The 25644-nt window shown below is 43.7% G+C and overlaps 1 protein-coding gene across 8 annotated transcripts in view; it reads left to right on the forward strand.

Moving 5' to 3' along the window:
• Positions 1 to 25644, forward strand: part of patj (PATJ crumbs cell polarity complex component) — a 103078-nt gene that overhangs the window by 38216 nt on the left and 39218 nt on the right. For all 8 annotated transcript variants that reach the window (XM_039606983.1, XM_039606984.1, XM_039606980.1 and 5 more), the window contains exons 20-28: positions 10805 to 11071; positions 13619 to 13703; positions 13925 to 13988; positions 14508 to 14588; positions 14808 to 14879; positions 15002 to 15179; positions 15469 to 15579; positions 15798 to 15857; positions 17394 to 17493. In XM_039606983.1, coding sequence (XP_039462917.1) covers positions 10805 to 11071; positions 13619 to 13703; positions 13925 to 13988; positions 14508 to 14588; positions 14808 to 14879; positions 15002 to 15179; positions 15469 to 15579; positions 15798 to 15857; positions 17394 to 17493 — 1018 coding nt within the window. The remainder of the gene's footprint in view (positions 1 to 10804; positions 11072 to 13618; positions 13704 to 13924; positions 13989 to 14507; positions 14589 to 14807; positions 14880 to 15001; positions 15180 to 15468; positions 15580 to 15797; positions 15858 to 17393; positions 17494 to 25644) is intronic.

Consider the following 25644-nt stretch of genomic DNA (forward strand, 5'->3'; position numbering starts at 1 on the left):
ATTTCTCACTTGAGAAATGAACTAATTCCTAATTTATCACATTAAGTTTACTTCAATACAATTCAATTGAATTTTATTTATATAGCGCCAAATCACAACAAAAGTTACCTCAAGGCGCTTCATAGATACAGAGAAAAACCCAACAATCTTGTGACGCCCTATGAGCAAGCACTTTGGCAACAGTGGGAAGGAAAAACTCCCTTTTAACAGGAAGAAACCTCCGACAGAACCAGGCTCAGGTACGGGCAACCATCTGCTGCGACCGCTTGGCGTGAGCTAACAGAGGCTTTGACGAGAGAGACCTAATATTTAATAATCCATATTTCACTGTTTTATTCTTCGGTTCAGATGTGGATTCTGTATTGTTCTTGCTTTGTTACTATTGATGTTTAAGTTGTTTATTGCTAGATTTGGTTTGTTGTTGTCTGTTTGGGAGCTGACATAGTCTCTATGGATAAGGGTCTTTGGCAGGGTAGCATCAGGAGAGAAGCTCCAGAGAGGCATGTTCCCTGTTAAAGCTAAAATATAACAAAAGAGATTATGCTAAACAAACAAAACCTTTCAATTCCCCAACCCTATCTGTCTCCTCAACGGGTTGTATGTTTTCAATGTTTAAAATAAATCAAACAAATAACTTAAGCTGTGTGACAGCACCTTGCGTTTACGCCAGGCTGTGAGCTGCCCTAAATCTACTTGCTACACCCCTTTCCACCTAGTTCAATTTTAATCCTAATTTAAACTATTCCTGACTTCCCTCAATGCACACTGTAAAGTGTAAAAGATACAATTAGCTTTCTCCTGGTAAAGGTCCTACATTATTTTCTCGACCTTTGGAAACATCCTCTATCGAGTTAACCCATTTCATTTTTCAAACTTAGGCCTGATTTCTTCGCCCCTTTAACGGGTAGCGCATATCCGGTCTGAACACTGTGTTTGGGCAATTTACAATTGTTGCAGGATTTCTATGTTATGTAAAGTTCCTCTCATCCCTTTTATGCTTCCATTATAACCTATGTCTAACAAGCTTTTGATCTTCTTTGTAATATAAACAACTAGGTGTATTTGTGCTCTGTTCTTCTCCTTTCTCTGGTTGGTTCCGTTCGATCTCAGGCTTCCAGGATTCTTGCCACCCCTGTGGTCGCTGTGGTCCTGAACTCTTCTCCTGTAAAGGATAGAAAACAAACAGCCTCTCTCTGCTACACCTCACTAATCTACTATATTCATCTAAGGTTCCTTTAATCATTCAAAGTTGTTTCACCATATCATGTTCTGGGCTCTGTCCTTTATATTAACTTTACTTAATCTCCATGCCCTTCATGTGTGTGAGCAACACTTTTAGTTTTATTAAACACGCCCAGGGTAAGATATAAACCATCACCATCTAAGCATAGAAACAGATCAAAAGAACCACAAAACAATTTCTATATCTAAATTATCAAAACCCCAAACGTCATAAAACGATCCTAAAACCCATTTCAAATTAAACCTTAAATCCTGTAACTCCCCCTTTTGTGACACATCTTATGTGTTACAAACTCAAAATCCTTCACTCGAGCTTAGGAGATTAAAAGAAAAAGGTTAGTCATATCATATTAGATATTCATGCTCCGGCTCTTCAAACCTGTGTTTAAGGAATGAAATCAAATTAATCATTATGTCAAATCTTTTCTTGGCTCCATCCCCAGCCTGCATCCTTGGAACTTCCTAGAAACAAAAACCTGTATGTTAACCAGAACTTCACATTTCATACTCAGTTTTTCCCCACTTATGATCCAATCTGTGTTATAAGAAAGAAAACTTAAAACAGAACAGTTATCAGTCATGTGTCTAACCTTAGTCCAGTCTTTTGTCAGTGTCCAGTCGGTCCAACCTATGGTCTGCTTCATCCGTCCAGTCACCATCCATTTACACACATTCACTCACATGCATTAACATCAGGTATTGCTGACAGTGGAGACTATCTCGCAAATATTCAGTCTTCACTCTCAGCAACATCAACTCATTTATTTGTTTTACTTTGTTTTTAGGAAAATAGTTCTTTCTGCTTTTGGACTGGATTGGCTCGCGGCAATCCTTTTAGACAGAGACTTAGCCTTCTCCTCTGCCCATTGTAATCTGGAGAAGGTCACCGAGAATTTTCAGCGCTGTTATCCACTCTTTTGCAGGCCTGCTTAGAACAAAAGTGAGAAAAAGAGAGCTGATTATTGGCTCATCCAAACACAAAACAAAATCACCTGACAGGTTTTTCTAAGTGCACTGTTACAAAAATGATGGATCCCCTTAGACATGTGCATGTTTGATAAAACTCCCTCCATTAAAATAAGAAAACAGCACAAATCTAACCGATAGAAGTAACCCATCACTACAACACAACCTCAACAATCTTAAACACAGAACATTTTGCCACAGGTTCTTCAGGGTCCTGACACTCTCAGGTCAACTAACATCACCTCACCTGCTCAATACACAGAAAATCTCGTTAAACACCACACAACTTGCACACCATCATCACTAACTTCTAAATTTTCTCTTCTGAAAACTTACTACACACTAAGCGAGTTGGACAACATGATAAACAGACTCCTATGCTAAACCTGCTATCTGATGTTCATGAGCTCTTTTGTATTCTAAGGTTAACGCATTTTCTATTTGTGTGTGTGATTATGTATATGTTTCTTTTCGTGGTTTTTCAGACTCCCTCACAAGGTTCCACTTAAACAGTCAGTTTTTCTCTTTACGCAAATTTGATCTCCTCCTTAAATAACAACATTCCTTGTCCTCAGCCAGAAGTTAGAGCTTGATTTTCAGGTTCAGGGAACAATTCACCCTGAAAGACAGTGAGTGTCTCCCCTCTTCGGCTCATCACTCGTCATTGTTAATGACGTTTCCCCCTCTGCCCCAGCGGCTTTACCCTTGTAGTCCCGTCTCCTCCAGTGAGTCCAGCTCACTTAGGGACCTAGGTTCAAGCAATCGTGACTGCGCCTTGCCTTAGGTTGTCCCAGGGTTTCGAGGTGGGATCTTACCCGTCATGGGCTGTCCAGCCTTCCATGCTTCGCCTGATATGGGGGCCAAGTGGGCACGGGTTCTATGAGGGGAGGAGACACACTGACTCTGGAAATCAAAGGAGTGTAAGCTGCTTTCTTCATTTCATCAGTATATTGAGCTATCACACTTCTGATTATTCCCAACATTTCACCTGTAACAATTTGTGTACATGTGTTTTCAATTCATTAATGTAAATGTTAGTTCATGTATTTATTTTCTCAGTTTTTCTTTTTCTAAAACATGTAATTAATATATTTTATTACTTTTTCTTAAGACATTCAGTCTCTAATTGCTCTGTTTTCATGCTGCAACGTCTCTCCCCAGCTATAATCAGACTTCCGGTTTGACGCACACACACTCTCTCAGGCCTCCTCTATTCACGCACTCCCCTATGAGTTATTATTACTTATTTATTATTTTGTACAAATCCCACAGAATCATTCAAATCAAGTACTCACAACATTCACACACTTAGAAGCACTCAAAATACGCTTTCCTAAGAGTATTTTATCAAACATGCTTGCTTAGAATCAGAAAGAGCAAGTAGACAACACTCAGTAACTGCGTCTGTCCTCTTAAAAAGAAGAGAAATAAACACATATGGGACAATTCTCCCCATCTTAGACAAAATGTGACCTTAAATGTCCGTTTCTAAGTCATGTTCTTCTCTACACACGACTCTTGGCCTCCAGGGCATAAAACTTTGAGCATAATCTTTTACTTTACAAGAACCCTCATACTAAGACTAAGACTGCTATATGTGCACTTCTTTCTTTGACAAAGTTGTATTTTGTATTTTCTTACTCAGCTGTATATAGTATTGGTATTCTATTTTATTCTATTCTACTTTATTTTATTGCATTCCAGTGTTTTCTAATTTCTGCTGCATAACTTTGCACTTTTGCTTTAACAAAACAAATTTCCCAGCTGTGGGACTAATAAAGGTCATCTTTATCTTTAACTAGCCCTAACCTAAATCCTGTCTCATCCACTGCTGAAATTCTAGTTCAATGAACACGTGTGTTGCAGTTTTAAAATTAAAGAGAGAAGTAACTCACACCCAAGTACTGTGTGTGTGTGTTAATGTCTGTGTCCCTTTAAATGAAAAAAGGTGAACACATGTGGTGAGTTTTCCTCAATTTACACAAAATATGACATTAAATATCCTTTTCTAATTCCTGTTCTTCTTTAAACACCATGAATGACCTCCAGGTCATAACCTTTGGACTTATAACTCTGATATAAGTCCACACAGCGCACTGCAAGCACAGAGAAAATTCAACCTCAGTGCTTCAGAATTCTCCTCAAAATTCAGAAACTGTTTCTGTCATTTATCTCCCCAAGAACTTCATCATATGGACCTCGCCGAGTCCAGTAATCTTCAGCACATGTATCTCACTGCAGCCAGTGAAGATTTAAAAACAGTTTATTGTCTCAGTTTACCCAGTATTCACTTATCAGGTGGACCGCAGCCGATCCATACATCTCAACACAATCGTGTGTCCACATTTACACAACTTATTCTTTACTTGTATCACAACACATCTAGTAATATCATCAGAATTACTTCAACATGGTAAACATTGATTTTCCTTTAAAATCAACTTACCATTAAAACTCGAGATCACAGCTGACTCGATTCTCTGAAATCCTGAGTCAGTTAAAACACCTTGCTCAACTCACGGTGTTCTTTTCTCGGACCCCTTCGTCCGAGCTCACTCTTTTACCCGGCATCTCCCCAGATTGTTACGAGATCTTCATAAACCCAAAAGTAAGCATATTATTTCCCTAATCAAAAGTGAAGCCGTTCCTTACACAGTAATTCTTCACCCAACATCCTTTGTGTTTTGAAACTAAAAAGAGGAAGGAACTGCGCCCAATTTTAAACTGTGCATGTTGTCACTGAACAACACACACACACAGACACAGACCCAGGGCAATTCTTCCTGGATCATTTATCAACGTTCGAACAAACACAGTCCGCCTTGATTATTTTCTGGACCTCAGCAGATCCACCAAAATTCATATAAATATATCAGCCATTAACCGATTTATTTCTTTTCCTCAGACCGCTACCGGATCTGTTACTTCAGCACAATAAACACTGATTTTCCTTCAAAATCAGTTTACCAAAAGCCACAAAACCATTTCTGACTCGATTTTCTGAACTTCTGTGTCACTTAAACATCCTGACAGCACCAGGTGTTTCTGTCGGACTTCCTCGTCCGAACTTAATCCTTTACTTGCAAATGAGCGTCTCCCAAAATGATCCTCTTGATCATTAGCTATTCACCGAGCCCACAACTCTCGGCAACACCACCTGACGTATGCCCACGCCGGAGCTCCTCTTTGAAGTCTCAAAGAAGTACAGGATTCTCCAATCCCGTGAGTTTGACACTTATTAAACCATAAGCTGACCAATAACTCTTATATTCTTCTCTATTCCTAAACATGCATTGGTCTCTTTTTCTTCTTTACCATGAAATACCATATAACCTTTTAACTCAGTACTGTCTGTTTCTCAAAGTTTCATTATCCTTGCTTCAAAGCTTCTCATTACTTCCAAGTTACTCATTCATTACTTCAACGTTTTACTTTATTCTCGAGAATTCAGTTTTACCCCTACTGCGCCAATTTAGTAGTTAAGATCATCTACTCAGCGAACAGATAATTTAGAATTCAGCCAATTTGCACAAATTTGCTTATTGAACAGGTTTGTGCGTACCTTTTAATCTTTTTAGACCGGTCTTCTGTTCGCCTCATATCAGATCCAACCTTCGGCCACATTAGTTCTCTCTGATTTAATCTAGAAACTTCACGGTCTGCCATACACAGAATCTCTTTTCCTTTTCTTTAACAAGAGATACTCAAAAATTCTGCAAATTCTCTCCACTCAGGAGGAGGCTCACAGCTTTATTTATTACTCTGTTTCTGGTTGGATTAAAATAACTCTTATATTAGAATCACCCTGTCCAGTGATACTGTATTTCAAAATCACCAAAGGCACGCTCACAAAACAGGAAAATGCTTCAGCAGCCTTAATGGGATCCCCGTGGGCCTCTCACTGTCTATTTCAAGCACCTATAATGAAACAACGGCACAATGAGCATGCCCTTTATCTACCCCTCATTTAATCAATGTATCTATTCTTTGTTAAAATTAAAAGGGAAGTCACCCAAATTTTAACTGCGCACTTTTCCCCAGCAAAAAGAACGGAAAAGAGACTTTTACAGCCTCTCTCTCACACACAGCCTGCAGCCGGCTGGCACTTAAATCATTTCAGACAGTTTCTTACGTCACGGTTTCCAGCTGTATGAGTGGGTCCCTACGACCCGGATATACACACCGCTGCTCGTCTTTAAGAGACGTCAACAGGTCTGCAAATTCTCCAGGAATATCAACAAAAACACAGCTTTTCTTGGCCCACGGCGGGTCCACAAATTTTTCACTGACCACAGCGGGTCCACAAATCTTCGCTGACCACGGCGGGTCCACAAATGCATAGGTAATACTTTTTAATCGTCTCTCATAGCTCACAGTATTTATTCTCAGAGTTACTTCAACACAACAGACCTTAGTTTCACTTTACTGCTCGGGTGGCTTTACTGCAAAACCTCAAGCTTACGGCTGACCTGAGTTTCTCTTAAATCATATATCAATTTCCTCGGACTCTTGCGTCCGGTATTTTACTCTTTTTCTCACAATTAAGTGTCTCCCTAACAATGATCCTCTGCGATCACCAGGGCTATATCTGAGGCCACAACTCTCAGCGGGGCCCTCCCCCTAGTATAATCCTAGGAAACGTCTTTCCCAGGGAGGGAGTTCTCCAACTCCTTGACTTTAGACACTTTTAATCTCTTTTAATCTCTCTTATTTCCTTAAAAACAACGTCTCTAGTTACTTTTAGCTCAGTACTGCTTTTTCCAAGCGACCATGAACACAACAAATTACTTTTAGCTCAGTACTGCTTTTTCCGAGCGACCGTGAACACAATACTACTCTTAAGTTTCACTTTCGTTGCAACAAAGGTTTTCGTTTCAAACAAAACTCAAAACAGAGATCAACGGATGACCACTTGACTACATATTCTAGAATTATAATCCACTACAGCACAATTTCAGTTTAAGAGGTTTGTGCCTTACCTTTTTGTGGGCCCAATAGTCAAGCGATCACCGTGACGTCTGCCGTTCGATCACCTGATCTGGCCTCGACCTCCGCCGACAACAAACACCTGTACCTCTTACTGCTGATCTTTAGTTGCCCTGCATCCTCCACCAAATGAAGCGAGATCGATCAACTGCAGACCAGACAACAAACGACGGAGGCCCAGAAAAGTGCAATCAAACGATGAGTTTATTGACAACGGAGAACAACCATCAGCATATGGCTTATTTGCTCTGACAAAATACACTGAGTTCTGGTTTTATAGCATAGAGGATCACACCCCATACATACACGTCAATACAGGTCAAAAATACATTATGTCCAGTCATTGTTTACAGACAAGGGTACATCTTGTACATCTCTAATAACTATAAACAGACATATAACTTCTCTCTTTGATAACACCTTCCTTTTAAGGTAATAACTTGAGCTTCAGGGCCTCTAAGGGCTAATAATGGACCCTCGTCCTCAATCACTAAGTAGACTGAATTGGCGCAGGTCTCAAATAAGAAGCAGAAGACACTTGGGCCTTCGCTCAGGCCTGCTACTAGATTTATGTGTATTGTAAGCATGCATGCAATTAACCTGCTATGTTCTCATCTTCCTTCAACATGTATCACCTGGACACTCTCACCAGTGAAGCTTAAAACCCTCTTGGATAGAACATCAACTCTAAACAAGCACAGTTATGCATTGTGTATAAAATAAACTCAACCTGTGAATAAAATGAATGTGATGACAAACATATTCAATGCAATATGAACCCTGTAAACAATATTACTGATAAAATAATACTGTAGAACATGTTATTAATGCATTTATCATAAGGCAGATTATATGGCAGCAATAAAAGAATCTCTAAATCCCAACACTGCCCACTTTGGCCAAATGGATTTCTGAACGTTTCAGCAGCTCTGGGTTTAAAACTGAAGCCTGTCAGAGTTGTTTGATTTGTCTGCAGGACTTCCTGTTAAATTCCTCTGCTGTGTGAGCTTTGAAGGTCTGACTCTTAGGCCGTTTATCAATGCCCAAGTACGCGAGTACGTACTCGCGTTCTCGGTGAGTACGTACTCGCCGAGAACGCGCGGGAGTACGTACCCGCCGAGAACGCGAGCACGGACTCGCGATATGTACAATTGGAACACCTGCGTACGTGATGATGTCACAGGTCCGGAGTTTTTACTGCCGTCCACTCCTAATTTAACTGTGAGTAACATGTTATGAAGCTTAACTTTAATCACAGCCAAACCGGTTTACTCAGGAACAAATAAAACAATGAAATAAACCAAACATTAACATTTAGAAGTGATCTAAGTGACTTATATATCATTTTTAACCTCAGTAGTGAAACCTCTATTAATAAAAATAGTGTACATGTACATACGTGTACATACCTTAATGAAAACAAGCAGGTGAGATGTTAGAACGCTTTTACTTCTATTCTAGTGGACACTCAATACTATAGACAGCTGCTGGGGTTTCTTTAACCTGAGTAGTGAGAAGTCCGCGAGCGGGGGTTGAAAACGATGTGCCGGGAGTCCGCTGTTGAGTTTTGGACGAAATGCATTTTGGGATATATAGCTGTCCCAAGTCCACACCGATGCATGCTCGATAAAACGGGCGGATCGAGAACACATCCGGGACTTTTTCGCGTTCTCGGCTTGATGCGTACTTCGAATTGGAACAGTACTTGGTCTCCGACTGATGACGTATCACGAGTACACGAGAACGCAAGTACGCACAAGTACGCATATTGATAAACGCCCTTAGTCTCTGGAGTCACTTGCACACCTTCATAGACTGTATATAAAAGATGGACATAGTCACTGTCTTGTCATATTTTGGTTTGTGAAGTTTCGATATAGAGCGAGCACCGTGTTGTTTTTTTTTAAGTGACCAATTTTCAGAAAATAGGGTGGAGCTCTAAGGTATTAGCTAATGCTAGCTAGCCTGGTTCTCAGTGTACATCCACACACAGACACAGATACCTGCCAATCAGTGCGCAGTAACAGCCAGTTAAAATCCTTACACGGCCACCCAAACTGGAGCTCCGCCTGCTTGTACGGTTTGTTAGTACAGTAACCTTACAGCGGCCATGTTATTGGTCAGATTATGTCATTTTGAGGGTCCAGAGGTCCAGTTCAGGTGACGCTAGCAGACAGCTAGCAGCTACAGCCACCTGTGTTTCCACCCACCTGTCAGTCACAGAGGCCATGCCCCAAGAAAGCTAAAACGTCCCATGCACAGTTATGAAGATGGGGGAAACGTGGGAGTCTATGTGGACTGATTCACTACTGCCTCTGCTGGACGTCAGAGGAACTGCAGCGGTTGTTTGAGCTGCAGAAGGAGGATCATTAAAGATTGTAAGCCCAGCTGTGACATCTGACCTTTGTTTCTGTCACACAGCAGAAACATGGCTGTTGGCGGAGTTTCATGGGGGAGCGATCCAGTTGTTGTTGTTTTTGTTTTTTTTCTTTCCTGTGAGGATGGTCAAGTAGTCATGTGACTCTGCAGTCGCTGCAGCAAGGCGGTGAAGACGGTTGTTGAGGATCCTCACATGAACCGCGGCGCTGCAGCGATGCTCCGTCCTCATCGTCTAATGGCAGAGATATTAAATGACAGTGTCTTTAAATCTTATGAATATGAGGCCAGGCAGTCACGGCCAATACACATCAGTCTGCAGAACATCCTGTTAGCATTATGAGCTCTCTGCTGCTGCCGCCGTCTGCTCCTCACCTCCATTATACGCCGTGATGGGCCGGTTTCCCGGGCCCAAATTAAAAGAAGAGGAGCAGAGTCCTTGACGATGAGGCTTCGTCGATGGAAATTAGCCTAAGTGTTGTCATTAATATTTCCCGGCGCGGGCTAATGTCTGCATCGTAATGTTAAGAACAGGATATCCCCTCAGTATCTGCTGAGGAGGCTCTTTGGGGAGTTGGAGATGAAGGCTAATGTCCAAAGTCAGGCGAGTTTTAGATTTAGTGCGAGCTGCAGAGACACTCTCACACTTTCACATGAAACACTGGGAACCATGATAGATTCTGATTTCTGCCTCCTTTTGTCCTTCACGACCTTCAGAAATCCAAATTGAGTCATCTTGTTTGTGGTCCACAGACACGGGAGTCATCCCGACTGTGAGTGTCGCATTATTTCTCACACCTGTCTGCTGAGCAGGTGTGAGAAACAGGAAAACATTAAAGAGCAGAATCGAGCTGAGAAACCAGAAAGTCCTTTCAGATTCAAATCTAGGTTTTTAAAGGCGATCCGGCCAACAAAGCAGAGTGCTTACAGGAATGATAAAAATCACGTCTAACGCAAGCAGACAGAAATACAGCCAATCAGAGCAAATGGGTAATGACAGTGTTTATTCAATTGCATTTGATTACGTCTCTGCAGTGCTGCCAGGTGAAAAATGTCTCCGTGTGTTTATCGATGCATCACGTGACACGTTGGAGGCTGATCATTCTTCAGACATAGTGAACCTGACCTCACTGGTGAAGTTTGAAGCTGCTGGACTTCCTGTCGTCATTTCTGTCTTAATTACTCGGTCGCTCCGCAGGAGCTTCGTCTCTGAATGCTGTTGTCTGTGTTTCAGGGTTTCAGCGAGGCCGCCATCCTTCCACAGAGCCTTCATCTGGAGGAGGAGGAGGAGGAGCCAGAGCTGATCCTGGATGCTCTCCCTCGCTACGCCACCTCCTCTCTGACCTCTGACCTCCGGCCAGAGGAGGAAGGCAGGGAGATGGGTGTTGACGAAGAGGAGGTAGAGCCGGAGGACAGCGTGAGCCCCGCCCCCAGGAAACCCCCACCATCTTGGGAAGAGTGGAAGTTGGCCTCCCTCACCCGAGCTGGGAGGGCAGAGGAGGTGAGTTGATGGCAAGAGGAAGTTTCATTGATGTTGACTCGCTCACACAAAACATGAAGTGAACGGCCGCGAGCGGCGAGGTATTGGCGGTTACTCATTACCCTGCCTATGGCCCCCATGTTTCCGTGACCGGGGGTGGTGCTGCCTCTGCAGCAACCCCCCCAAAAAACCCAGAAACTGTTCTACAGGGAGTGCAGAATTATTAGGCAAGTTGTATTTTTGAGGAATAATTTTATTATTGAACAACAACCATGTTCTCAATGAACCCAAAAAACTCATTAATATCAAAGCTGAATGTTTTTGGAAGTAGTTTTTAGTTTTAGCTATTTTAGGGGGATATCTGTGTGTGCAGGTGACTATTACTGTGCATAATTATTAGGCAACTTAACAAAAAACAAATATATACCCATTTCAATTATTTATTTTTACCAGTGAAACCAATATAACATCTCCACATTCACAAATATACATTTCTGACATTCAAAAACAAAACCAAAACAAATCAGCGACCAATATAGCCACCTTTCTTTGCAAGGACACTCAAAAGCCTGCCATCCATGGATTCTGTCAGTGTTTTGATCTGTTCACCATCAACATTGCGTGCAGCAGCAACCACAGCCTCCCAGACACTGTTCAGAGAGGCGTACTGTTTTCCCTCCTTGTAAATCTCACACATTGATGATGGACCACAGGTTCTCAATGGGGTTCAGATCAGGTGAACAAGGAGGCCATGTCATTAGTTTTTCTTCTTTTATACCCTTTCTTGCCAGCCACGCTGTGGAGTACTTGGACGCGTGTGATGGAGCATTGTCCTGCATGAAAATCATGTTTTTCTTGAAGGATGCAGACTTCTTCCTGTACCACTGCTTGAAGAAGGTGTCTTCCAGAAACTGGCAGTAGGACTGGGAGTTGAGCTTGACTCCATCCTCAACCCGAAAAGGCCCCACAAGCTCATCTTTGATGATACCAGCCCAAACCAGTACTCCACCTCCACCTTGCTGGCGTCTGAGTGGGACTGGAGCTCTCTGCCCTTTACCAATCCAGCCACGGGCCCATCCATCTGGCCCATCAAGACTCACTCTCATTTCATCAGTCCATAAAACCTTAGAAAAATCAGTCTTGAGATATTTCTTGGCCCAGTCTTGACGTTTCAGCTTGTGTGTCTTGTTCAGTGGTGGTCTTTCAGCCTTTCTTACCTTGGCCATGTCTCTGAGTATTGCACACCTTGTGCTTTTGGGCACTCCAGTGATGTTGCAGCTCTGAAATATGGCCAAACTGGTGGCAAGTGGCATCTTGGCAGCTGCACGCTTGACTTTTCTCAGTTCATGGGCAGTTATTTTGCACCTTGGTTTTCCACACGCTTCTTGCGACCCTGTTGACTATTTTGAATGAAACGCTTGATTGTTCGATGATCACGCTTCAGAAGCTTTGCAATTTTAAGACTGCTGCATCCTCTGCAAGATATCTCACTATTTTTGACTTTTCTGAGCCTGTCAAGTCCTTCTTTTGACCCATTTTGCCAAAGGAAAGGAAGTTGCCTAATAATTATGCACACCTGATATAGGGTGTTGATGTCATTAGACCACACCCCTTCTCATTACAGACATGCACATCACCTAATATGCTTAATTGGTAGTAGGCTTTCGAGCCTATACAGCTTGGAGTAAGACAACATGCATGAAGAGGATGATGTGGACAAAATACTCATTTGCCTAATAATTCTGCACTCCCTGTAAAGCACGACTTTATTGATCTGATGTGTCCGAACTGACCGTTGGCTGTACGGCGGGTTGAGAAGCACTGTTTTTACAGGGGAAAGAGCTGGAGAACCATACGCTCACCTGACTACACCTGCACCCAGGTGGTTTTAGGCTCAGACACACCTTATCTCCAGTTTCTTTCATACTGTTCGTATTTGGGTATTAATATTTCCAGCATGTTTTCAGTGAGATGATCATTTATTTAGGGCAGCACGGTGGCACGGTGGTTAGCACTGTTGCCGCACAGCAAGAAGGTCCTGAGTTCAATTCCACCATCAGGCCGGGGTCTTTCTGTGTGGAGTCTGCATGTTCTCCCTGTGTTTGCGTGGGTTCCCTCCGGGTACTCCGGCTTCCTCCCACCGTCCAAAGACATGCAGCTTGTGGGGATAGGTTAATTGGAAAATCCAAATTGCCACTAGGTGTGAATGTGCAAGTGAATGTGAGTGTGAATGGTTGTCTTAGCCCTGCGACAGACTGGCGACCTGTCCAGGGTGTACCCCGCCTCTTGCCCTATGACAGCTGGGATAGGCTCCAGCGCCCCCCGCGACCCTGAAAAAGGATAAGCGGCAGTGAATGGATGGATGAATGGATCATTTATTTATTTAAAGTGAAAACCTGCAACAGAAAAAAATCTTTATGTCAGTTATTAACTTAAAAGTAGGAAAAGTTCTGCAGTTTAACATTCGTATGTTCTCTAAAGGCTGATTTCTGCGTGACCTGATGAAGGTCAGTCCTGACATTCTGCTTCTGTATGTATTTGTAGTTATTTGGTGGTTTTTGTCCTCAGGCCTGGAGCAGAGAGATGCAGGAGGAGGAAGACCTGCAGAGATCGGACCATGAAAGCATTGCATCTGTGGGAAAGCTGATTCTGGGTGAGAGGAGAGCGCCCGAGTCTAAATCATTTTGAAGATCATTTAGACTCGAGATCCATGATCTCTCTTTTTTTCCATCTCATGACCCGGTGAATAGGAACAGGATGTCATTTAAAGAAAATCCACCTAGATCAGGGTCAGCAGTTCTGGAGTTCATGGTGAAGAATGAGGATGAGGTCTTCGCAGTGATAGCAGTACAGATGTTTGTGTGTGTGTTTCAGGTCTTCCAGACTCCAGAGACAGCGAAGCAGACTCTGAGCTGACTCTGACCGACACTGACACAGAGTGAGTTCCTGCTGCACCTTCATGCTCGCTGTCACTCTTCCTCCTCATACACACTCACTCGCTCAGAGAGTCAGAGGTCTGTTATCGTGCTGTATGTCGTGTTTAAACAGCCATATCTGCTAAGAGAGGCCGGATCTTCTGGAAACAGAAGTTTCGATCACGCCCCAAGTAACGTAAGGTGTCGTCCTCGCTGCTGGGTTAAAGTTGCCCACAGTGCAGAAACCTGCTAACTGTTCGCAGCTCACAAACTTAGACCTCACACACACTCAGTTTCTCCTCCAGCAGCTCCTCTCGCGTCCCGTCACAGTGCTGTGGCACCCTCTGCTGCTCTCACACTCTAACTGCAGTCTGGTTTCTCCATGAGTCAACTGTTTCCTGCTGTTTTTAATAACATATGGTCAGCGAGCACCCAGCGCTCACTCTCAGCCTCGTTAGTTTAATCCGGATCATCGTGGTCATAAACCAGCCTCAGAGTTTAATCACAGAAACTTCCTGTCTGTGTTTTTTCTTCCCATGGAGATCTGTCAGGAGGATTGATACTGTGAAGAGGAAGAGGCGGAGCCAGGGGGGAGCCTCTCTGCCAATCAGAGGAGGCCACAGGTAGGAGAGCTGCTTCACATTCTGCTGTTTTGAACACAGATGTTAACAAGTAGATGCCTCACATGTGGGTGCGTTTATGTTTAGAATCATCGCTGCTTTGTGTGGTTAAAGTTTGACATGTGTCTGTGGCCCAGCTTCTCACCTGTTCCTGATTTTCAGGCTCGGGTTTTCTTTCTTTCTTTCAAAAAGTAGTGTTTGACTGCGGGTCTGTGTTCACAGTGACCTACCTGAAAGAGAGGAGGGGGAGGGACAGGAAACACCTGCCTTCAGCCACTGGGGACCGCCCCGCAGGTAACACACACGCGCGCGCATGCACACACGAGCACGCACGCACGCACAGCAGACTGTGTGCAGGTCAGGTGACCCAGAGAGACTGGTACATTATTCAAACTTCCACCCTCGCTGCTGTGCAGGGTGGAGGTGTGGCCTGAGGAGGGTCAGTCTCTGGGTCTGAGCATCGTCGGAGGTCGCCATGTCATCAAGCGACTGAGGAATGGAGAGGAACTGAAGGGAATCTTCATCAAGCAGGTTTTACCCAACAGCCCCGCCGCCAACACCCACTGTCTGAAGACCGGGGACAAGATCCTGGAGGTAGGGCCTTGTCTAATTCCTGGATCCCTCTATACACACGCGCTAACGCACACACACACACACATGTGCGCTACATCCACAATTTACACACATACTGAGACTGAATTTTTCAGAGCGACCTGTTTATGAAGGAAAACACTTTATAAGTAAACAGTTTTGTGATTAAAATTTTCATGATGTCTGACCTTCAACTGTGTGTGTGTGTGTGTGTGTGTGTGTGTGTGTGTGTGTGTGTGTGTGTGTGTGTGTGTGTGTGTGTGTGTGTGTGTGTGTGTGTGTGTGTGTAAAGGTGTCAGGTGTTGACTTGCGAGCTGCCAGTCATGAGGAGGCGGTCAACACGATCAAATCTGCCCCGAGCCCCGTCGTCTTCATCGTCCAGAGCCTGACAGCGACTCCACGGGTACACACACACACACACACACACACACACACACACACACACACACACACACATCTGTATGAAGTTCTAAGCTATCAACTTTTGTTAACTGAGCATAGACAGAGGTTTCTGTCTCATAAACGTCAAATGCTCCGAAATGTTTGATTCTTCGAGTTTCTGTTTTCACGGTGTGTGTTTAATTGTGTGTGTGTATGTGTGTTTAAATGTGTGTGTTTCAGCCCATGTCTCTGACAGCTTCAACCATCAGCAAATCCCAAACGAAGAGGATGGAGTCTCCGGTAAGAGCTTCACACTCTGTCCGTCTGTATTAACGAGGACACACAGAAATGTATGTCTGTGAGATTCCCGCACAGCTCAGCAGAGACCAGCAGAGGGCGACACAGCCTCAGCACAAACTGCATCATGTCAGTCCAGAGCTCAGAAATCACATTTAACAGATTAGATCTGCTGCCTTTGGAGACTCAGATAAGATGAGACTGAATTTATTTTTCCCAGGATTTGGAAAATCCATCTTAGAGCAGCCGAAGATGACACGAGCCGTAACATAATCCTTTACAACATGACAGAAACCACAGAGACGAGTTTAATAAGTAAGAAATGCAACAAAACACTGAGAGCAGCTGAATATGATCCCATAAAACAGCTTAGAATGGGACAAAATTAAAACATCTTACTGACGCGGGCTAACGAAACAAAAGGATCGGCTCTTTCAGTCTGAAATAAGATCTGATGTTTGATGGTGTTTGACCTCAAGCTGCAGACGGGTGCTGCATCCACACAGGGCACGGTCCTGGTCTAAGGATCAGTGTGAGAGGACGTCAAAGTCTCAGCTTCAGCCATGCTTAAACCGCACTCACCTCATACTCCAGTCTTTATCTAACACCTTTGAGACAGATGGACAGTATAAAGAATCCATAATAAGGCTGGCAGCCTGATTTATAAATATAAAAAGAATGAAATAAACAGCAGCAGAAACTGCACAAGAAAGGCAAACTGGAAAAAAAAAAAAACTGAATTATACAACACAAAGTCTGCTGTGGTAGTAGTAGTTTGACTTTACACGCTGCAGGCGACCTCTACAGTTACTACAGATGAACAACAGGGCTTAGATCAGAGTTTAAACTGAGCCATGCAGCACAGAGCCTAAAGGTTGGAAGTCATATTGGTGGATGCTGATTGTTTCTTGCTCACAGCTGCCATTTAGTTTTACCAGGTTTCCGCGTGTTCCAGGCTCATATCTCACACAGGCCGAGGCTTGTGCACAACCGTCCGCATACTTATGGTCTAGAGCAGGGGTAGGCAATCTCAGTCCATGAGGGCTGGTGTCCCTGCAGGTTTTAGATCTCACCTTGGTCAACACACCTGAATCACATGATTAGTTCGTTACTAGGCCTCTGGAGAACTTCAGGACATGTTGAGGAGCTAATTTAGTCATTTAAATCAGCTGTGTTGGTTGGAGGACACATCTAAAACCTGCAGGGACACCGGCCCTCGTGGACTGAGATTGCCCACCCCTGGTCTAGAGCAAGGGTGCGAACTCCAGGGCTCGAGGGCCGGTGTACTGCAGGTTTTAGATCTCACCCTGGGTCAATACACCTGAATCAAATGATTAGTTCATTACCAGGCTTCTGGAGAACTTCCAGACATGTTGAGGGGGTCATTTAGCCGTTTAAATCTGCTGTGTTGGATCAAGGACACATCTAAAACCTGCAGGACGCCGGCCCTCGAGGCCTGGAGTTCGACACCTGTGGTCTAGAGTCTGACTGGAAGTCCACAGAGTCCATGTTTTTATGAATAAATGTGTTTGTTTGCAGAAATCGGAGGTAGTGCTGCCCCCGCCGAGACAGCCCCCACCCTACAGGCCTCCCAGCTACTCAGACAAGGAGCTGAACTCTGACTTGGAGGAGGCCAAAGGTCAGTAACACACAGCAGAATCTGTTACATTGATGTGGTTAAAAGTCGTCTTTATTTTCGATGCTTTGGAGAAATACGTAGTTCCTGTCGGGATTATGAGAAGACTGGGTGGAATCTACAACCACTCCTAAAGATGGATGTTTATCATGAGCTATATTTCTCACTAATGCTCACAGGGATCTTCCAGACTTCTCATTGGTCAGCAGGCAGTGATTTCATGTCTGTCCTCTGTAGCAGGTTAGGTCTGCAGTTGTACCGCCTTTATAACACTGAACACACACAAGTAACCCTCTGTATACACAAGCAAACCTGCAGCCTGTGCTGGAGGGCTCACACTACCTGACCTTGGGCGGCCGGTCAAAGCCCAATCATCTGTGTTCTCACCGAATTTGTCATATTTTTGAGCTTTCACAGTCTCAGATCAGCCAATCAGCCAGTGGCAGCATGTGACCACAGAGCTGTGGCTGGGGGGAGGGGGGAAGGGGGGAGGTGGAGGGTGAACTCTGTGTGCGTGATGCTGTGAGGACTCGGGTCTCAGAGGAACTGCCGGCACGTGGTTGGGCCGGGTCACTTCCTTCACCCGTCAGAGCGTCACAGCCGGAGAAGAGTTTGATCGGTTATGGCCTGCCTGCCACTTCTTTGCTCAAAGGCACTTCAGCAGCAGTGCAATGAAGCAGAGGATTTAGCTGCGTGCACGCGTCTGAACAGGTTCAGGTAAAAGCTGAAGTAGGAACTCAGCCCATCGCGCTCTCAGCTTCATCTCACATCAGATCACGTCTGTCTGAAGAACGATTACCAGACAATCTGTTTCTGCAGCTGTCACTGAATATCTGACGGGCTTCATTTCATCTCAGATCATCTCCTCGATTTCCGTTCAAGGATCTGTGTCTGAATGTCTGTGTCATGTGTTCCAACAAAACTCAGATTACAGCAAATATCTGAACATCTCAGTTAATCTGGACTTGTTTTATCTCACTTTAACTCACAGAATATTTCACATTGTGTAGTTTTTCTTGCTGAAACTCATTGGGTCTCTTTTTGGATCATGTTCATTTACTTCCTGTGATCTGTGGCACTAATTATTTGAAAGCCTGTTTTTGAGTCTGTTTTCACTTTTGTCTCAGTAAATATACATCATTATCTCACTGTGTGTGCGTGTGTGTGTGTGTGTGTGTGTTTGTGTTTCTGTTTTTGCAGGCCATGTATGAACCGGCAGGCCCTCCGTCCCATTCGTGATGTGTTTCAGCACACGCTGGATGATTTTGTTGAGATTTTTGTTGCTCTCGGTTCCTCTCGGTCTTTCCCTCTCTGGGTTTCTGCTGTCTCTGCCTTGCTTTGGTTTGGGTACGTTTGGTTTGATACGTCTGAGGCGGGCGGACAGGGTCGTCGGCTTTTTCATTCTGACCTCTGGTTTTAATGGGATGTGGGTTTTCTGAGCTGGCATCTCATCTGGGATTAGGGTGGATTAGCTTTTTTGGTCAAAGCTGTTTCCTCTTGACTTCATCTGTCCTTTTAAAGCGTGTCTTCATTTTGGAAGTCTGAGTACATCTTTATCTTGAAACACTAAACTGAATACTAAAATTCTGCAAGTAAAATCTTTCAATGAATGACACAGAACGTCTTGTTTAAAGAAAAATGATGTATAAATGAATCAATGTTGTTTGTGTCAGAGATGCAGATTAAGTTTTATATATTAATAAAGTTTCTGTAATACGACTGAATAGTCTCAATAAAATTACCTTTAAAAACAAACACAAACCAAAGTTTCCATCAGCTTCATCTTTAGGGTCTTTGGCGTTAACCAAAACAGAGCTCATGCTTTTAGTGTGTCCTCAGACTTGTGCGTCTCTTGTCTGTGGGATGATGAACTGGTTTGAACCTGGGGAATGTTATGTTCCTTAACCTTCCTTAACCGGTAAAGCTGAGGAAGAGCTCAGTCTGCTGACTTCATCACGTCATTCTCCTGCTCAGTCGAACTTGTCTCAGCCTTTCTGGTTGTTTTTATCAGGTCAGACTCAGAAACCTTTCTCGTTAATCAGTTCTGATTCTGGACTTTTCCCCCGTTACCACCAACACGTGGTGGCACGTGGGTACGAGTGGCTGTAGGACCGACTGCCACCAAATTCACAGCAATTTGCCGGATGCATTTCACAGAATTGTTTGCCATGGTTTTCTTCCCTCTGCTTCTACTTGTCACGCTGTTTATTTGGCTATCAAACTGTGAGGTTGTTTCTGACTGAGTCTTTCATGGTATTAAACAAAATAACTCTCATCTGAAGCATAAAATGTTGGATGGCCTGGCATGAATCCTGGATCTTGGTCTGGGACTGGGACCGGAAGTTCAGTCTTTGCTGATCTTTAGCCTGGATGCTGGTCCAGTTCTTCATGTCTGACCCTCATCCTGGGTCGAGTAACTTTCTTTTAGCGTGAACTTGAAAGAAGCTCGTGGTCTTTATTCAGGCCTCTGTGGTCACTAAAGCTCAGTCTTAGGGTAATAAACACTCACCCCTTTTCTCTTTAGGTGCACTTCTCGTGGTCACTGGTATAAATTCTTGGTGCAGCTGTATCCCATTGGTCTCTATCCTGGAATCTAGGACGGTTTGGTTCAGTCTTTCTGACCTTTAACCTGTTCTCTTAGGCCTCAGCCTTGTCTTTGGGACTAGTCAGGCTAGGTGTCTCTGGATTTTACCCTGGTCTGTGTAGGACAGCTGAGTCTTACTTTAGCTTGGACCTGGGATAGCCAATGCCTGGTACCCCTTCGTTCTTCAGAGTGGACTTGTGGACAGAACGGTCCTGTTAACGGGAAACAACATCAGCCTCTGATGGCACGTGTTTTCAGTTTGATGGTGATAATCTGACCGAATGAAACTGCCAAATGTTCCATGTTTGGCTTGGGAGACAACGTCTGTCCAGAGGTTTGTGCCAAGTGCAAATTTTACGGCCTGTTGTCCTGTTTTGTGCCAGCTGTCTGATTTGTATATTAGTTGTGGCAAACAGAAATGTCTGAAACACTCGAGTGCGAGGGTAAAGTTTGTGCAGAGCAATGGGTTTCTGGTGAATCTGAGCTTTTTCACTGCAGTCTCATAAGAGTCGGACACAAATACAATAAAGCTTACATGAGCAGGGATGGAAGGAATGATGAATCGGTGGTGCTTTTCTCTCGGGCCACACCGCTGCCTGCTCTTCTCTCTCGGCTTATTGTCTTATTTATATTCTTGGTGAAACATTATATTGGCTGCTGCAGCAGTAATGAATGATTCAGATCAATTCCACATGCTGTTTCAGGTTGTTTGTCTCGCAGCAGAACAAGCAGCCGAGCAAATATCCTTCATCTTTGCAGCCTCTGAGAAGATTGGTTTTACTGTACAGCGTCAGGGTCAAAGCACGTCATCGTGGGGCTGAAAAACTCCATGAATCATGTGTCTGCTGGGATATCTGATGGTAGACTGATTGTGTCGATGCAGAGGAAAATAAATCACCACTGTTACCAAAACCAGCTCCTGTTAGCATCTTACCTACGGCCTGCTTTAAATGAAAGCTTACTCCATCAGCAGGAAAAGCACAGTAGTCTATATAAGCCTTTAAAGCTTGGTGACTGGTCGGGATGGAGAACAGACTTGACATTTGGTTAATCGTGAACAGTTAGTGTGTGCACACAGACTTGTGTACAAAATTAACTAAACACTGTATAAAGGATAGTCGTATGATTCATTGGTTTGTAAGATCCCATTTTTATGTGTGAAGTTGCATTCACAGACACAGATACCTGCTAATCAGCGCTCGGTAATATCCAATCAAAATCCTTAAATCTTACTGTGCACCCAAACTTCGCCTTCTTGGAAGGTGTGTTAGTACAGTAACCTCCCAGCAGCTTTTATTATTGGTCAGATAATACCATTAAAATGCTCCAAAAGGCTCCAACAGCACAAACATGGTGCAGAGCTCCAGTTCAGGTGAAGCTAGCATCCACCTGTCAGTTAGAGAAGCCATGCCCCTAGTAATACACACTGTTTGCGTGTCGGGCTGTGAACATGTTAATTCAATTCAATTAAATCAATAGTGGCTTAGGAGATGCTTATTAACTAATGTCCACTGAGAGAGAATGCATTTAGTAACCTAATTAATGGAAAGCATCTAAACGCCTAATTTATTATCCCCCCAAAAATTGGCATCAAACATTTTAGTAATTTTCTGCTTGGCTGAAATCAGTTTTGTGTGAATGTTGTAACCTGTGTCGTCAGCTTTTAGCTTGTGCATGAGAGGCTAAATGAAGAAAACAGGCGATATCTGCAGCTTCCACCTGTGCTGCATCACAGCACATTATTCTGCAGGTAGAACACACACTCAGGTGTGTGTGCTGTTTAATATTGTAAAGAAGAGGAGCTCTCTGATGGATGATTGACAGCGCTGTGAGTAGGATTTAAAGGTTAAATGGGGATGAAGGGGGTAAATGCAGGATTAAAAGTCACACACCTTAACAGAGAATTAACAGGTCAGATTTAAATCACTGATCTGTGGTCTCATCAGCGCTGTGGCAGTTTGATCGATTTAAAACTGCTCCTGAAATTCCAGTTTCAGGATTAAAATGCTTCCTCCACCCAGGAGTAATAACGGGAGGGATGCTCGGCGGCTGTGTTCGTGATGTGAACGCTTGTCTGGCGTTGCGTCTCCTGCAGATTTGTCCCTATCCAGCTGGCCATCATCATCAGTTTCAAAGCTCTCTGCTGTGGTTCTTACAGGTTACACAGCAAAACGATGACATGTTGTTCCCCAAATTTGTGCTTAATGCAGCGCTTTTCGCAGGCTGGGTCTGCCTTTACTCGGATACTTACAGTCTGGAAGGAAGTGCTGATTACAGGTATGAAAAAAAGAGCCATTCTATAATCCTATTGAAATAAAGTGGATTAGTAAAATTATCCCCACCTGTTCTGTGATTCTACATGGATCCACCCCCAGTCTGAGAGCACCTAATGGACAATAGAAGAGATGGACGTAGCTTGTGCTGAAGTGCCCCAAGCCATTCTTTCTCATCTCCAACAGAGGGCGACTGTGTTTTGTTTTTAAAGCGTGGTTGTAGGGAGGTCTGTTGGAAAGCGGCCATCGGCTCTCCTGCTCTCTAACCCGAGTAAACAGTTTCTTGCCTTTTAAATGAAACATGATGTTTGTTTTATGGTTCTCTGTCCTGTTAAAGTCAGACAGACATGGCGTCCTCTGTTTCTCAGTCAGTGACAAAAACTCTCTCAACTGTAATGTTTCACCAAGTCTTCACCACAAAATATGCTGGTTAACATCACGGGGATGTATGATCAGTCCTCACAATAGACTCTAAGGCTTAGAGTCTAAGCTTATGTCCCCATGTTGTTAGTAATACGAGTATTACTAACAACAATATGCTACTGTTTTTACATTTAGCATATTGTAGCTACAGGATAGGGATGTAAGAATATTAAAATATGCTGATGGCTATTGTTGGTCTCTTTCACAGCAACAGGAAGAACGGTGTAAATCATATCACTTTTTGATTAAACCAACAAGCTTGTCTTGAATTACACAGGCCTCATAACAGGTCTTTCACTTCCTGGTCAGTCTGCAGAAGTTGTCGATGGCTTTAAGTATCTGGGAACAAGTTTACTTGATGACAAGTTTAGTTTTATGTTGGCTCTGTTTGCAAAAAAGCTAATCAGAGATTGTGGCTAACTCCATCCTAACAAGAAACACTGTTCTGGAAAGAGTTTATATCAGCTTGGCTGAAAGCATCCTTACATTCAGTGTGGTAACCTGACTGTGGCAATCATGAGTAAACTTCACTGGATCAGCCTGGTCTATCGTTGCTGACTGTGAACAACCTCTTCATTCTGACTTTGAATGAATGCCCTCGGGACGACGCTATAGGATGCCTCTAGCTAGCAAAAAGGAATCATTTGTGCCGAGAACAGTCAGTGTGCTGTGTAATAAGATGCTGGGATGTGTTTCTCTTGTTGTTGTATTGAAGTTTTGTATGTGTGTATGTATGATTGTGGGTTGATATGAAGTGATTTGATTGATTTGTTTATCACTTTGTGAACCAAAGACAATTTTCCATTCATGTGGATAATAAAGTTATTTTATTCTATTCTCGCTGATGCGGGGCGAGATTTCACTTCATATCTTAGAATGAACCAGAATCTGAGCCTGATTCTGCCAGAGGCTTCTTCCTGTTAAAAGGGAGTTTTTCCTTCCCACTGTCGCCAAAGTGCTCGCTCATAGGGGGTCATATGATTGTTGGGTTTTCTCTGAATGTATTATTTTAGGGTCTACCTTACAATATAAAGTGTCTAGAGGTGACTGTTGTTGTGATTTGGCGCTGTATAAATAAAATTGAAAGTAATCCATACCTGCAGCATAGCAATGTCTGACCTCCAGCTGTGGACGGATCAGTTCAGATGTTCTCTCAGCTGAAGTTTAGTCCTCCTTCAGAGAGTGTTTGACTCCGCCCTTAACACAGTTTAAGCCTCATCCTCCATCTTGTTTCTGCTAAAATGTTTATAGGAACCTAACCACAGCTTTCAGTGAATGAAAGTTGGTGACATCAGACTGAACAGCAGGTTTGGTCCTGAACATTACAGTGGCCGGGGTGACCTTTGTTCTAAAACCAGCAGCCTCTGTGAACATCAGCATGTCAGAGCTGCAGCCATTGCTGAAACGTTCGCAGAAATCTGTCTGACATGCCCTGATTTTATCTGTTCCTCAGAGGATGAACTCGCAGGACAAATTTTGCACATCATCACTTCATCAGCAGACGAACCATGGATAGGCCACTCACACCACACCTTCATGTGTGGTGTGAGTGGTGAGGGTCTGCCCGCTGTCAGCAGTATTTGGGTTAAACTGTTCTGTGGATGTCAATCTGTATTCACAGCCACTCCAAAGGTAATTAAATCAGTTGAAAGTTGATTGAGTCTGTGGGGAAAGTGGGTCATTGCAGCAGCAGACAGTAACAGGACCAACAGAGTATAAATAGAAACTGAGCCGAAACAAGCATCGCACACTCTGATCTAAAACTGCTGTGAAAGTATGGAGGACGAGGAATGTGACAATAAGATCTTAGATGCAGTTTACTGTTGAGGCTTTCTGCAGTGGTGTGTAGTGTCCAAAAACTCCAGCCTCATTTGTTCAGACCTTCGGTTTATGAAAGTCCTAAAGGGGAGGAGTTAAAGCAGCATGATACCCAGTATGAGAGAAAGAACTGTGAAGCATGCAGAGCGACTCGGAGAGAGTCCGGAGTTAAAAACGCGCAGCTGGGCATCAAACGGTCTGACCACCACTGCTAGAAACCAGGTCATCTCCACCTAGTCTCCAGGAGATTTTACATAGAGTGTGTGTGTGTGTGTGTGTGTGTGTGTGTGTGTGTGTGTGTGTGTGTGTGTGTGTGTGTGTGTGTGTGTGTGTGTGTGTGTGTGTGTGTGTGTGTGTGTGTGTGTGTGTGTGTGTGTGTGTGTGTGTGTGTGTGTGTGTGTGGTGGGGTGGGGGTCTTAATTTGGGCCGCTTCCTCGCCTCAGACAGTTTGATGGCTTGGTTGCATTTGATTTGTGAGTCATGTCAACTTGGAGGGGAGGCGCTAGCCTGAATGGTGATAAAGAGACTGTCTGAACTCTGTGTGTGTGTGTGTATACGTACACACATGTGCAATATCTGTGTGTGAGTGTGTGTGTTCGTGGGTGTGTGTTGGATCAATGAGCTATCATAATAGAAGAGTTGGCTGCATACATCCGCTCCCTGCAGACTGTAACAACACACTGCTCTGAATGTGTGTGTGTGTGTCCCAGCTTCCTGTCCTCATATAGCCTCCACCCCCAGCCTCTTTGATTGCCTCAACATTCATAAACACAGTCATCATGTTGGTATCAAATGCATCATTTAGAGCCTGCTTGTGTTAATTATGCATATCTTCAAAGCTGTAGTTTCTCAGGCATGGTTTGAAAGCCTTGCAGGAATTCCAGGAGTCCTGGAGCTGGGCTGGGAACATTTAAGGAGGTCCTTTGAGCCTTTATGAAGGTTTAGACCGTGGTTTGAAGGGAGCTGTTAGAGAGTTCAAAGTCAACTTTAAAAAGGATCTACTTGTCCAGAATTGAGAGTTAACTAAAGGAGAGTCCAGAGGTCCCACTAGAGCCC

Source organism: Oreochromis aureus, linkage group 23, assembly GCF_013358895.1.
Source record: "Oreochromis aureus strain Israel breed Guangdong linkage group 23, ZZ_aureus, whole genome shotgun sequence".
NCBI lineage: Eukaryota > Metazoa > Chordata > Actinopteri > Cichliformes > Cichlidae > Oreochromis > Oreochromis aureus.